The sequence below is a fragment of the Sciurus carolinensis genome, chromosome 9, assembly GCF_902686445.1.
Source record: "Sciurus carolinensis chromosome 9, mSciCar1.2, whole genome shotgun sequence".
NCBI lineage: Eukaryota > Metazoa > Chordata > Mammalia > Rodentia > Sciuridae > Sciurus > Sciurus carolinensis.
The window spans coordinates 133,316,949-133,331,705 of NC_062221.1; the positions used below are offsets into that span (position 1 = coordinate 133,316,949).

Below are 14,757 nucleotides of genomic sequence, written 5' to 3' on the forward strand. Positions count from 1 at the left end.
CACGGGCTCATCACCGCTGAGCTACATCCCTAGCCCTTTTTTTATTTTTTATTTTGAGACAATTCTCACTAAGTTGCCCAGTCTGGTTCTCAAATCCTCCTGCCTCAGCCTCCCAGATCACTAGGATCACAGGCATGCGCCTCCACACCCAGCCTGGTGTTCTTTCTTGACTACTGAGCGCCTTAGTTCAGGAAATATCTTAAAGGTGTCTTAATCTCTCCCTGGGATGTGGGAATGGCCAAGTAGCTTTACTTTTCCTTCTCCGAGATCTAATCTGACATTTAAAAATCCGTTTTGAATACATTATGTCAGCAAAGCTTTTATGTGAGGCCTGTTAAACTTTAGAAGATTCAGGTTTGTATGAAATTGATACCAGCCCCCTAACACACACAAGTAGAAAGTCAAAGGCCAACAGCAAAAGGAGAAATGAGGGTTTGAAGTTTCTCAGTGCGACTGGAGGCCTGTGCGGGTGGCTTCTGCGTTGTTCGGCTCCGTAGCTAACGCAGGTGTGGAAGGCCAGCGTGCAAAGGAAGCTTCGCTGGGCCTCTGCAGGCTCTTAAAGGGCAGTATCCCAGGCCCTGCTTCCAGGCCCGGCCCCTGGATGGGCCCTTCCTGTTGCTGTAAACACAGATGGACGGGAGGCGCGTGACTTCCCAGGGAAGCCTCGTGTCCTCCCCTGCCTGTCAGGAGTGCCACAGCCGGTGCAGTCTCCTTGGTTCACGTTTAGCATTCCAGTTATTCCCGCTTGCCGAGGTATGAAGTTGCCGGAGGGTAAATTGAGGACCATGATCCCAGAGTCCCTGGGTCTAGGGTTACATTCAGAGCAGCTTCACCCGCAGAGCGTCATTGTGGTCCTCTCCTAGAGCAGTTAAAGATGGGCCGATCACTTCCCTCTTGTGATAGCAAACCTGTAACGTGACACAATTATTGTGGTGTCTGAGCCTTCCCAGCAGCTGCAGGGTAGGTTTTTGCCATCCTTCGGGGTGGACAGGGACCAGGACTTGGCCCTGGGACCTCTGTCTGTGCCTGAGCTTTAGAAGACTGCACTGCTACCTGGCTTTGTGGCTGTCCTATCTGCATCTGCCTCATCCTGCAGGAGCCTGACCTGAGAGCTGCTGACAGTTGACAGGGAAGTCAGGGAAGCAGGGTACTGGGCCAGGGAGACACTGAGACCGGTCATCTCAGGCTTTTATTCTGTCGACAAGGAAGCCAGAGCTCGCCTGTCACAGCAGGGTCTGATCCCCTGATTCCAGGTGCTTGCCAGAACACCAAGATGAAAAACCAGGAAACAGGCCAGTCAGATTTGCCGTTTTCCTCTCCACTTTCCAACTTCTGGTCTACAATGTTTTTAAAAAAATAGATGTGTTTGCAGTTGTTCATGGACGGTGTTTTTGTACTGGAGGTTGAGAGTCGACTGTGGGTTCTTGTGATCTGGCCCTCGGTCCTGGGTACGACTGGTCTAAGATTAGACAGTCACCCGAGTGCGGCTCATGAAGACAGATGAGGTGGAGAGAGAGGCTGTAAGGTAGTCCTGGGGCCAGAAGCTTCTGCTCCTGCAGGAGGGCCTTTAGAAAAAGACCGTCCAAGGCAGGCTTATTGTAAGGCGGGGGAGGCAAGGCAGCGGGAGATGCCCCTGGAGAAGGGGCGGCAGATCTGCTAGGACCCCCTGAAATGATCGCACTTTCTGCTTTCTTAGGATGGGAGGTGGGGCTGGCAGTGGAGAGACCCTACAGTGATGGTGCTTCCCCTCCACGCCTGGTGTTGGCGTAGCTGTTGCCCACGTGGGAGGAGTCACGCCCGTACTGCCCCGTGTCAGTGCCCAGCAAGGGGTTCTTTTTATAGTCCTTCCTGTCCTTCCCTGCTCCCCTTCTCCCTTTCCTGCTCATCCCTAGCTGCCTTCCTATGCTAACATCATTTCCTTTTTCTTTCTTTTTTTTTTTTTTTTTTAATTTTTTAAATTGTCAGTGAACCTTTATTTTATTTATTTATATGTGGTGCTGAGAATCAAACCCCAGTGCCTCTCACATGCTAGGCAAGTGCTCTGCCACTGAGCCCCAGCCCCAGCCCTCCTTTTTCTTTCTTTCTTTGTTTAAATAGGCTCCCAATACCAGCCTTGCAAGAGAACTTCCCCTCGCTCTTGGGAGTACTGAAGGAATCCGTGCAGTTGAATCTGGCTCCACCTGGATATTTCCTGCTTCTCAGGTATCATATCACCACATTCACACGGAGGCTGTGTTTTCTGTCAGAGCTTGTTTTATTTCTGCAGCGTTTCTGATCAGAAGCTAATTGTCTCCACAGCATGCTGAATGACTTTGTAACCAGAACTCCCAACCTGGAAAACAAGAAGGACCAAAAAGACCTGCAGGTCTGTGTGTGCAGATGTTTAGTGAATGTCATCATTCCTGGAGTGCCATCCTTGGGGGAAAGTCATCGCTGATGACCAGCACTGGCGAGTCCCATCTTGGCTTTGCCTTTGTGCCTGAGTTCATCTTCTGCCAATGCAGGGTGCAAGCAGGCTTGGGGCCAGTGTTTGCGATGAAGATTCTTGGGCAGTGTTTGAGCAACTACCCTAGGATTTACAGGACACCCCCTCTCACCCCACAGTGCATGCAGCTATCTCTAGAGCCCTCTCTCAAACATCTATCTGTCTCTACACATGGATTTCTTTCCTTAAAAAAAGAAAGATTTCTTCCCTTTATTGCCCTGTTGTAGGAGCAATGCACACTTATATAAAATTTTGTAAATACTGAAAAACAAAAGTACAGCTTGCTCAGAGGAGGTGGAGAACTTCTCACAGCGGAAAGCTGACTAATACATAGACTTTAAGAGTTAGAAAATCACTATTTTGCCACTGTTATAAAACATTGATTGAGTTGGTGACTTGTGGTCAAGTCCTTCAAAATAACCTGGTGTATGTAGTATCCATTAATTCTAAGATGCCCCCAGCAAAATACAAAAATCCAAGGTCACTCAAGTCCCTTGTATAAAATGACACACTAATTGTATATAACCTGTACACATCTTCCTGGATACTTTTAATCATCTCTGGGTTACATATTCTGCCTAGTACAGTGTAAATGCGAAGAGTTGTTATCCTGTACTGTTTAGGGAGTGATGACAAGGAAAAAAGTCTGTAGGTGTTTAGTGCAGATACAGATTTCTTTCTGATACTTTCCACCCCTTATTTATTGAATCTGCAGATCCCAAGGGCTCATCTAACAGTTTTATGTCTTTGGCAATATTACTGAAAATCGTTACGATCCCGGGCATTTGTGAAAGGTGTATCCTGCAGCACTGTCAGGACATACCACAATGGTACTATATAAAGCATGAGGAATTTTGAGTGACTCCTTTTTTTGAAGAAACCTTCATTACCATGCAGACACTGGCCGGGCGTGTTGACATTTAGAGAGGGACAACAGCTAGGGGCTGGACTGGAGGTGGAGTGGGGGTGGAGTCACATGATTTCCGGCCAGTTTTTCTAGTGCATGCGCATTGCCTTCCCTGTATAAAAGGAAGAGGGCCAAGGACACAGGCTGGGTTGCTTACAGTGCTTGTTCCGCATTTCAAAGGTTCATGAGTGTTTCCCTTGTTCCAATAGTTCATGAGTGCTTCTCTTTTGGGACTTGGTGTATCTATCCCATAACCCAAAACTCCTTTCTCAAAATGTGTGGATTGCTACCAAGCAATGGTTCTGCAGATACTGACTGGGTGTCCTTCAGTTCAGCTCAGAGGCTTATCCACCTGGAGACAGCTGGCTGCAGAAGTGGAAAGCTTTATCCCAGTGGCCTCTTCCTCATTTCAAATGCTAATCTCACACCCCAGGTTATTTTGCTGTGCTGCTTACTGTCCTCTAAATCAGGGTTCAGTTAATTTGCTGAAGCAACTCATAGTACTTAGGGAATCATATTCACCAGTTTATTATCAAAGATATTACAAAGGATCCAGATAAAGAGGTGCAAAGGCCAGGTGTGGCTCGGGACATGAGCTCCGTGCTTTCCCGATGCCCTCCAGGAACTGCCGTGTGTTCCGCTCACAGGAGGATCTCCCAGCCCGGTCCTTGGGGCTTTATGGAAACTTCTTTATGAAGCATGCTTGATGAAGTCACTGACCATTGGAGATCAGCTCAACCTTTAGCTCCTCTTTCAGTACAGGAGGTTGAAGTATGAGGCTGAAACTCGCAGCCCTCGCCAGGCTTGAGGGTACATAATCTGTAATCCAAGGAACTCAGGAGACTGACACAGGAGGACCTTAAGTTCACCAGCCTCAGCAATTTAGTGAGACCCTGTCTTAAAAAGGAGTAGGGATGTAGTTTAACGTAGAGTGCTCCTGGGTTCAATCTCCAGTATCACCATGTCACAAAAAAAAAAAAAAAAAAAAGGGAAATCTACAAAATTACATATATGTGTATATTATATATATATAGTATATATATGTATTTGAGATGAATTTACCATTTTGAGATGGATAAATTTATAATCTATATATAGATATATACCCATATATAAATCTCCAGAACTATCTATCTATATATATAGATGGATAGATGGATATATCTAGATATATATCTGTCTCAAAATGGTAGGTAGTTTTGGAGATTTGCAATGATTTTAGGCATTGTATGCCAGAAAAGTTGGAGGAAGACCAAATAAGTATTTCACAGGACATATTTGTGAAATGGTCCTCATGGGAACTCTCTTAGCCCAAACCCCATTTCCTGACCTTTCACTGCCCGTCACACCCCACATACACACACAGGTTTGCCAGCCTGCTGATTCCCTCAAGTGCATCCCCTTCCTACCCAGGTGGCAAATGTGCTTGTTTTATGCCTAAACATATCTCCCGAGCTGATGGACCTTATGTAATAATTAAGGTCGCGGTTGTTAAATTCTGGGATGTCAAGTGTTGTAGTTGCTCTTAGCTGGTGAGCAGCCATGATACTGACCATGATCCCTGCTCAGGGTTCCTGTCTATTCACCTGCTGACCAAGTTCTTCCCTGATGGTATTCTTGAGAGTGGGTGACCTGTCAGTTTGCCCCCATCTAGCAAATCTATTTAATTTTATTTCTTTTTATATTATTGAAAGGTACAGTCCTAGTGTCAAAGACAAAGCTAGGACGGTCTAGTTCAATGGCGTTGATTGGCTCTGTGTGCCATTCTAGACTCAGGCACACTTAGTCCAGGAGCTCATCCACAGAAAATCAGTGTCCCAGGGACACTCCTGGGCAGAAAGAAGGGCCTTACTCCGTGGCCAGGGAGTGGAGAAGAGGGAGCTCTGCCCCCTGGCCAGCTTCTCTGCTGCAGGGGGTTGGGGGTTCAGATACAGGAGAGGAAGAGTGGGGGAGAGAGACAAGGCAGGGGAGGAATAGTCATGTCTTTTTCAGGAACTCAAGTGCCGGCTGTTTTCACTCCCTTCTTGGTCTAGTGTTTCTGGTCATGGCAGCTGGTAGGTGTCTTCAGACTTGAAGGAGGAAGACAGAGGCCAAGCAAGCCAGAGTCCAGTTATCCTTGTGTTATAGTTTGGGACAAACACTTCTCAGCGATGGATATGTCTCCATGCAGACCTGAGTAGGATCTGACCCAGGGGTTATGGCAGCAAAGGAGACCCACCAAACAGGAAGGCAGAGATATGAGCCTTCTCGTCCCAGCCCGGTCACCCAGCAGACACCTGCAGGCCCAAGGAAAGAGTTTGTGTTTCCAGCAGCAGTGGCCATCTGGTCCTTAGAGGGTAGCCTAACTGCTCTTACCATTGTGACCACACGTCAGACGTGTCACCTGCAACAAAGCAGGTAGAAGACTGATCATTTATTACCCAGCTGTGTGACCTCCAAATTTAGTGATTTTTAAGTTAATTAAGAACAAGTGAAGCTGGGAGATTTATTTACACCTCCCCATAATGACTTCATTCCATAAGATACAGTGTGTTCCAGTGAGCTGAGCAAAGGAGGCTGGTTTGATTTTTTAAAAAAAGGACTGAAACAAAGCAAAAACAAAGAATGAAAATCGGCATGGTCATTTCAGAGTTATTCTTTTTTTTTTTTTTTTTTTTTTTTTTTTGTGATGCTAAGGATTGAACCCAGGACCTTGGGCTTGCAAGGCAAGCACTTTACTGACTGAGCTATCTCCCCAGCCCCTCAGAGTTATTCTTGCCAGGTGTGGTGACATACTTTTGTAATCCCAGCAACTCACGAGGCTTAAGAGGATTGCAAGTTCAAGACCAGCCTAACCAAACCCGGTCTCAAAATTAAAAAGTAAAAAAGGACTGAAGATATAGTTCAGTGGTAAAGTGCCCTGGGTTCAATCCCTAGTACCAAAAAACAAAAAAAGGCGACTCTTCTTGTAAGGAGGGTACCAGGAGACATGGGAAAATCTTAAAAATTATCTGGTTAGCAAAAGGTTACTTCAGGTTACTTTTTGTCTAAGGATTAAGGCAGAGAGTGAACTTCGGTATCAAGCCAATTGAAACTGACCTGTTTGGGAAACCTGTCTGTTATCTGGCTAGTCCTGATTTCTCAAAGGGTTAGACAAACAGCTCATTTGCATTTGGTGATGTGAACTTCAGCACTAATGACTCCATTTAGATTTTTGGTCTGTCCTGTCAGGGCTAGTATAAGATCTTATTTGAAAAGAGTAATCTCTTATAATTTTTATTTAACACTAGTAAGAACCCACAGTCCTAGAGAAGCCAGAAGACCAACTTGTTAATAGTGCAATGTGCTCCTTTATTAGAGTACTGCCGATTTCTGATGTCTGCATACTTCACCTACACTAGGCAGTATAGTAGCCACTGGGCACCTGTTATTACCAGAAATGACACTGCCTTTGTGTTCTTGCAAGAGAAGACTTTGAGCAAGACGCCAACCATATAAGTAATGCAAAGTTTATTAAGAAAGAAGGCACCCTGGAGGGAGAGGGCGGGTCATCTCCATGAGAACAGCAACTCACTTTTTTTTTTTCCTATCATTTTTGATGGACACAATACCTTTTATTTTTATTTTTTTATGTGGTGCTAAGGATCAAACCCAGTGCCTTGCACATGGTAGGTGAGTGCTCTACCACTGAGCCACAACCCAGCCCCAGACTTCCAGTGCTGGGGATTGAACCCAGGGCCTTGTGCTTGCAAGGCAAGCACTCTACCAACGGAGCTACATTCCCAGCCCCTAGCAACTCACTTTTTTGAGAGCTTGGTTTTACTAGAGTTGGAAGAGAACCCAAGTATGACCTCTGGACTCTGGACTGACAAACTACACTAGATCCCAAAGTTCTGCTGCACATGGCTTTTACCTGTAGGTGTTAAGTGAACACCTTGAGAAGCCGCAGCAAGGTGTCAATTACAGTGCCCTGAGGTTGTACTAATCACCCAAGGGCAACTCTCTGTCATCCTGACCCAGCCTACAGGTTCTAATTGGAACTTGTTTTACAGAATTGATGGCTGATGGGCTCTGGTCTAATCACCCTGCTTTCCCAGGGACTCAGGGTCCTGTGAGCACAGCGAGTTTTATGGTTGCGTTGTCAGCATTGTTTGTGCAGGGCCTTGCTTGAGATGTGTTGGACCCTTGGGAGCAATCGTACCTTTGAGCTTACCCCTAGTTTATCTTCCTCCTGTTTGTTTTTTTTTTTTTTTTTTGCGGTGCTGGGGATTGAACCCAGGGCCTTGTGCTTGTGAGGCAAGCACTCTACCAACTGAGCTATGTCCCCAACCCTATCTTCTCCTGTTAAGAGGACTAGTTTATAGAGCTGAGATCAGGCAGGGTCCTGAAGTAGCATTCTTGTCAGACCTTTCAGTGCCACAGAGGCAGCGCTATTGATGAACTGATCTGTTTATCACTTAAGGAAGTTTTCACACCTCTGACCCACTGCTCGCGTCTGACCATTTGGCCAGTGAGCACTTGAAAGTGTGACCGAATTGAATGTGCTATAAATATAAAAGACACGTTGGATCCAGACTTGGTACAAAATAAAGTGCAAAACCTCATTTGTAATTTTGTTGATTGTGTGTTAGGTAGATTGGATTATGTAGGACATATTAGAATTAGCTGCCTCTATTTCTTTTTACCTTGAATGTGACCCTGAAATGCTTACTGTTATGTAAACGGCTCACAGTTGTGGCCTGGGTGATATTTCTATTGTATGGTGCTGCCTCTTCACACCTAAACTTCTTAACTAACTTCTATTCCTCTTCCTCTGATGGCTCTTAGGAAATCACTCAAAAAATCCTGGAAGCCATAGGGAACATTGCTGGTTCTTCCTTGGAACAAACCAGCTGGCTCAGCAGAAACCTGGAAGTGAAGGCTCAGCCACAGGTGGCCCTGGAAGAGTCTGATCCTGAGGAGGACTTGTATGGTAGGTGTAGGGGTTTGGGGTAATGCTTGACGTCTGCTCCAGGCCCTAGCTTGGCCTTTGGAAGGAGCTTAAGTGTTCTTACAACCAAAAACAGACAGGAAGAAAGAAGGAAAAGCTATGAGGTTGGGAGGTGAAGTTGTTACTAGTTTTTGATCCCAAAGGTTGGGTGCTTTCTTCCTCCTGGAATTGGGAAACATTAACAAGACCAAATACTGACTGAGCTGACTGAGCTTGACCAAAAATAAGAGTGGGAAATGAACTCATAAATCAACTTCTCACCCCTTTGGGATTGGGGCATCATAGGTAAAGGACAAAAGAAATGTGGGGTGAGCAGGCTAATAGGGAGAATACACCTGTATTTTCTGGGAATGGGTAGAGGTTTTCCTGTAACTTGGGCACCACCTCATTCCTTTTATGGTTCTTTCTAGTCATTGTCATGAGAGCCAACTGTCATGGCACCGGAGAGTATGTCATTCAGCATGCAGCTGGGGTTGTAATGAAGTTGAAGTTGTCTGTCCTATACTGGCAGCTTGTCTTAGATCTGGCCAGCTTCAGCCAGCCCATCCAAAGAGGAACTTCTGGACTTCAGGCTTCCCGTCCTCAAAGATAAGCAAGATTAGGGCCAGGCATAGTGACACATGCCTGTAATCCCAGCTGCTCGGAAGGCTGAGGAGAAGGATCCCAAGTTCAAGGCCAACCTGGGTAAATTAAGGAGGCCCCCATCTCAAAATAAAAAAGCAAGCTGGGGATATAGCTCAGTGGTACAGTACCTGCCTAGGAAATGGGAGGCCCTGGGTTCAGTCCCCAGGACCAACGCGGGGAAAGTTTAAGCTTAGGAGAAAGCACATCCTGCCTGCTTGGGCCCGCTTTCATGCACCCAAGTGCCCTCACTGTGCTCATCAGCTAAGTGACTGAACAGTCTTCCCTTCTTACAACCTGAGTTGTGTGTATGATGAACAGCAGGATTCTTCTCATGGTGTCCCAGGGAACAACGCTGCCGTGTTAACCTTTGCTGGGCCCAGGTGGGATCCCAAAGGAAACTTCCCTAGTTAGTGTACATGGATGGGAGGCCTGAAGGCCAGAAGTTCCTCTTCAGGTGGACTGGCCAAAACCAATGGGATCCAAGATGGCAGCCAGGGTGACCACTGGAAAACCCGTAGCTTCATTATAATAAAAGACATGACTGTTCCTCCCCTTTATTAGCCTATTTGTCCTCATTTCTTTACCCTATATGGGTAATCTCCCAGCCCCCAAGGGTTAGGAAGTTGATTTGTAAATTTATCTCCCACTTCTATTCTTGACCAAGAATAAAAATCTCTTTTCCAAGAGGGAAAAATAATTCAGCTTTTGGAGTCAGAAATTGATTAACAGTCCCAACAAGTCAGGTCTGGCCCTTTACCCCAAAAAGAGCAAACAAAAGTAATAGTGAAAAGCAGGAAAGGAATTTAATCAATACAGCTATACTCGGAAGACAAGAGAGGTCAAGCCTCCTAGCCCTGACTTTGGGGATACCAATATGAGCTCTAGGTTTAAATAGGGGAAGAATGAGGAGGGGGTGGGGGGTTTAGAGCCGCACGTGTTAGATGACTTTCTGTTGATGAGACAGAGTATCTGAGAAAAACATGACACGAGAAGGAAGGTTTTATTTTGGCTCATGGTTTCAGAGGTTTTAGTCCGTGGCCGGCTGGCTCCATTGCTTTGGGCCTGAGTGAGGCAGGGCATCCTGGCAGCAGGGCCTGGTGGAAGAAGCTGCTTATCTTGCGGTAGCTGGAAAACAGGCAAAAAAGGAGAGAGGCAGGAACAAGATTCAGTCCCCAAGGGCATGTTCTCAAAGACCCAGTCCTATAGTTCCCACCACCTCCCAATAACATCATCAAATTATCGCTGCACTGATGAGGTCAAAGCCTGCATGATTCAGTCACTTCCCAAAGCTCCACCTCTGAGCTCTGCACAAGCCTTTGACACATGAGCCTTTGGGAGACATTTTAGATCCAACCCCAACCGCATGCATGATTAAGCAGTCTTGGTCAGACTGTGGTCTGGTTGATCATTATCTCATCCTGATTTTGCAAGGTGGCTCTGGAGAAGTCCTTATTGCTTGAAAGGGCAGTCCAGTTCCCATGAGATGATTACTCCTAATTAGGGGGCAGCCCCAGTTCCTGTCGTGGGGTAATTGTTCCTGCTTAGGACGGTGATCTCATTGTGGGGTGACCTGTCTGCATGGCTGTGCTGTTCCAGGGTGCCTGCAGGTTTAGGCAATGACTGGAGACTTCTCGGCACCACTCCAGGAGGTCTCGCAGTTGATTGTCCCCACAAGTCTTGAAAAGGCCTTGGTCAGTCTTACCTCCGTGTCCTTAGTCTTGGAGGAAGACTGATAAATTAGGTAGATTTAGGGCTAATCATCTTCATGTGACCTGTTTTTAGACAGACACTCCCTAAGCAATTAACATGCCTAGAGAGCCAAATGGTCTACTGACCCACAGTTCAAGGTAGTAAAGGAGATGGAGACAAAGGCAGAGACGCCGGGCTTGATGCACGTCCCCCCGGGCATCTCAGGCCCAGGTGAAGAGTCAGTGCTGTTTAGCAAAAACAGCCTCTGTGTGCTTATTACACACTCAGTGTGCCAGTGTAGGTTGTCAGCTGCCCGGCCCTCAGGACCAGCGGGCACACCTGCGGACTAGGCAGATCTCAGGGTGTTGGCCCACTGCAGTAAGGGAGGCAGTGCCCTGCATCAAAGGAGTGTCTCAAAAAGGAGTCAGCAAGGGGACTTACCGGGTTTCAGGACCGTGGCCGAGTTGCATTGTGACAGATCTTTGAGGAGGGGTGTATCAGTCCATCTTCTCTTGCCTGAAACACCGTGCTGTAGACTGGGTGACTCGTGAAGGTTTAGTTTAACTCATGGTTCTGGAGGTGCAAGGTCTAGGGATCAGGTCTGGCGATGACCCATGATGGCAGAGTCCCCAGGCAGCACAGAACATGACATGGCAAGGGTCAGGGAGTGTGTGTGTGCACGTGTGTTTCTTCTAGTCCCAGGTTGGTGGGCTCAGCCTGAGGCGAGGACCAGAAGTGACTCTTGATGAGTGTGCGCCTGGTTTTGACAAGCAAGCTCCTTTAGCTGGTGTATAGTTTTCTCTTGGGATTGAGTTTGACTTGGGGCAATTGATTTTCTTTGCTAGTTCTGCATTTTATTTAACACGGGAATAGGAGAACCCGTGCCACTATTGCTTGATGCAGGATGAGAGGTAGGTTTGGTCCCAGTTTTATTAAACACAGTGACAAGAAATTACATTTTTGTTTTCAGTACAAACTATGGCACAATACTTGCCATAGTAAGTGTTCAAAACTTAGCTTTTATTACTTTTCTGTCAGCAATGGATATATCAGCAGAAACAATGCTAAATAGTTTTTGTTGTTGTTGTTACCAGGGAATTGAACCCAGGGGTGCTTAACACTGAGCCTACCCAGCCATTTTTTATTTTTTATTGTTTATTTTGAGATGGGCTCACTAAGTTGCACAGGGCCTTGGTAAGTTGCTGAGGCTGGCTTTGAACTTGTGATCCTCCTGCCTCAGCCTCCCGAGCCACCGGGTTACGGCGTGCACTACTGCACCTGTTTAAACTGACCATTTTTTTTAAATATATTTTTTAGTTGTAGATGAACACAGTATCTTTATTTTATGTATTTTTATGTGGTGCTGAGGATGGAACCCAGTGCCTCACATGTGCTAGGCAAGCACTCTACCACTGACCTACAACCCCAGCCTCTAAACTGGTCATTTTTAATATACAAGGAAGGAGCGTCCATGAGTCAGGACTCCTTTCCTTTAAAGATAACAGAAATCCATTGCGGATGAACAAAAACAACGACACCAAATGAAGAACCTCGGGTTCCTGTACATGAAGAGCCCAGGGCTGATGTCTGCCTTAGGCAGAGCAGGGACCAGGTGCTCAGGTGACTCTGGTGGCTCTAACCCAGAGGAAGGGCAGGAGCCACATGATGCGGGCTCCCGCCCAAATTTGGGCCCTCTTCCCAGAAGGAGAGAGGGCAGGGTGCCGGGCAGGCAGATTTCCGATAGCACGCCATTACCGTGCCGGATTGCTGGTCTTGTGGTCTGCCTAAGAGAAAGGGTTGCTCTTAATCCTGTAATGGAGATACTCTGGGTACTGCCCTTGGCGAGCACGACAGCAGCTGTGCTTTCTCTGCTGTGGCATGGGTGCCGCCCCTGCCTGCTGTGCCAGGTTATTTCCTGCTTAGGCACAAGGAGGCTTCCACCCAGTGCGGCTCTGGCAACTTGGTCACATCAAATGTTGCTGGGCCTGGCTTTTGTGCAACAATTAAATGTAACCTTGAGACAGTGTTGTGGTAATGTGATTACCTGGCTTTTTAAAATTCTTAGAAATACTGGGTACAGGGCTGGGGATGTAACTCAGTAGGTAGCGTGCCTGCCTCGCAGGCACAAGACCCTGGGTTCAATCCCCAGCACTGCAAAAAAAAAAAAAAAAAAAAAAAAAGAAAAAGAAAAGAAATACTGGGTACAGTGGTGCATGCCTGCAATCCCAGAGGCTCAGGAGGCTGAGGCAGGAGAATCATGAGTTCAAGGCCAGACTCCAACTTAGTGAGGCCCTAAGCAGCTCAGTGAGACCCTGTCTCTAAATAAAAAAAATTAAAAAGGGCTGGGGATATGGCTCAGTGGTTAAGTGCCCCCTTGAGTTCAACCCTCAGTACCAAAAATAGAAAGAAAGAAAATATCACAGGCTGTCCTGAGCAATAGAGAGCGTATGGAGCCAGAATGGAAGCCGAAGTCCAGTCTAAAGGATTTCACAGTGGTTTGAGCCAGAGATGCTGTTGGTTGGGAGGCAGGGCCAATTGTGAGTAGTGGTTTAAACTCAGGCCCGAAGGCTCTGCAGATGGACTGGTGATTGGGGTGATGATTAAGGGTGCAGTCAAGGATGACTTCGGTTGGGGGCTTAAGCAGTTCATTGAGGTGGGGAGACTGAGAGAGGAGATCATGGTGTTGGAAAGGGACGCTGAGCTTGGTCTCACATGTGTGAAAGCTGAGATATCTGGAAGAGAGAAGGATCCAGCAAAGGTGAATAGGCAGTCACGGGGTGGGAGGAAGACCCAGGGAGCCACAGTCATGGGATCCAGGAGTTTCCAGAAGGAGCAGAAGTGGTTAGGGGAGGATGGGGCCCTGCTTCACCAGGTACTATGGAAGCCATGTGCGTGCGGTTGTGATGATGAGCAGGGACACTCAGTGGAGTAGGCGAAGCTAGGGGGCTAGAAGATAGAGACAGTGGATGGAGAGAGTCCTTAAATCATGGCAGTCAGTAGGTCAGTAATCACTTAGAACTAAGGTCCAGATTTGCTTTTACAACGGAGTAGATCAGGGCCTGTGTGCATAGCATTGGAACAATATGGTAGTTCCTCTTTTTTTTTTTTTTTTTTTTTTTTAAGTAGTTCCTCAATGCAAGAGAGAGAAAGGATAATTAGAAAGCAGAGTTCTTCACTGCTGTTGGGCCAGCATTGAGATCATAAATAGGCTTATTGTTCTTTGATAAAAGCCAGAGACCTGTCTATTAAAACAAGATATAAGACAGAGAACATGAATATAAACACTGAGGTTAATAACTTCTTAGCGGTAAAATGAAGGGGTTCCCTTTGATTGCGTTAACTTTTTCAATGAAATATGAGGTGAGAGGTTGTGGGTGTTGAGGGAGGATGTGAAAGAATTACATCGGAGAGAGAAAAGCCAGCACATCACCTAGGAACATGTGACAGGATTGTCTGATTGCATTAAAGTCCTTGGTCATGAAATAAGATCCGTTGCAGAGTGTTGTGATTTTTCTCCAGAACATCTAGCTATACAAAACTGCATGAACAGAGGTCTTAGTCTGTTTTCCATTGCTCTAACAAAATGCCTGAGACTGGGTTCATTTGTATGAAGGAAAGAAGCTTATTTTGGCTCACGGTTCTGAAATCTAGAAAGCCCCAAGAGCTTGATGCTACCCTTTGCTTGGCTTCTGGTGAGGCCTTTGTGTTACATCATAACAGGGGAGGCTAAGGAGCTAGCAGCCATATGCAGAAGAGTCAAACAGGAGCGGGGGACTCACTGTTTGACAACCCGCCCTCACGGTAACTAACCCAGACCCACAGGAATTAACCCTGTCCTGCAAAAAAGGCTTTTATGCCTCTTAACCTCATCACTTCCTGAAGGCCCCATCCCAACGCAGCCACAGTGGTAATCAACTCCAGCATGAGTTTCAGAGAGGCCAAAGAACCTCAGGATGTGGCGGGGACAGTTAGTGACTGAGCTGCAACAGAATGACAGATTTTTGGAAGAGAAAAGGTCAAGACCCATAGGGACCAGAATGTTAGATGGATCATCCAAGGGAATGTTGCCTTTCCAAAAATAAC

At 46.6% G+C, this 14,757-nt stretch overlaps 1 protein-coding gene across 4 annotated transcripts in view; it reads left to right on the forward strand.

Moving 5' to 3' along the window:
* Dop1b (DOP1 leucine zipper like protein B) overlaps window positions 1–14,757 on the forward strand; it is a 112,803-nt gene that overhangs the window by 82,484 nt on the left and 15,562 nt on the right. For all 4 annotated transcript variants that reach the window (XR_007110173.1, XM_047563824.1, XM_047563825.1 and 1 more), the window contains 3 exons: window positions 2,098–2,202; window positions 2,299–2,365; window positions 8,199–8,343. Coding sequence is in view for 3 of the 4 variants with exons in the window: in XM_047563824.1 (XP_047419780.1) it covers window positions 2,098–2,202; window positions 2,299–2,365; window positions 8,199–8,343 (317 nt within the window). In the remaining variant the exon portion in view is untranslated. The remainder of the gene's footprint in view (window positions 1–2,097; window positions 2,203–2,298; window positions 2,366–8,198; window positions 8,344–14,757) is intronic.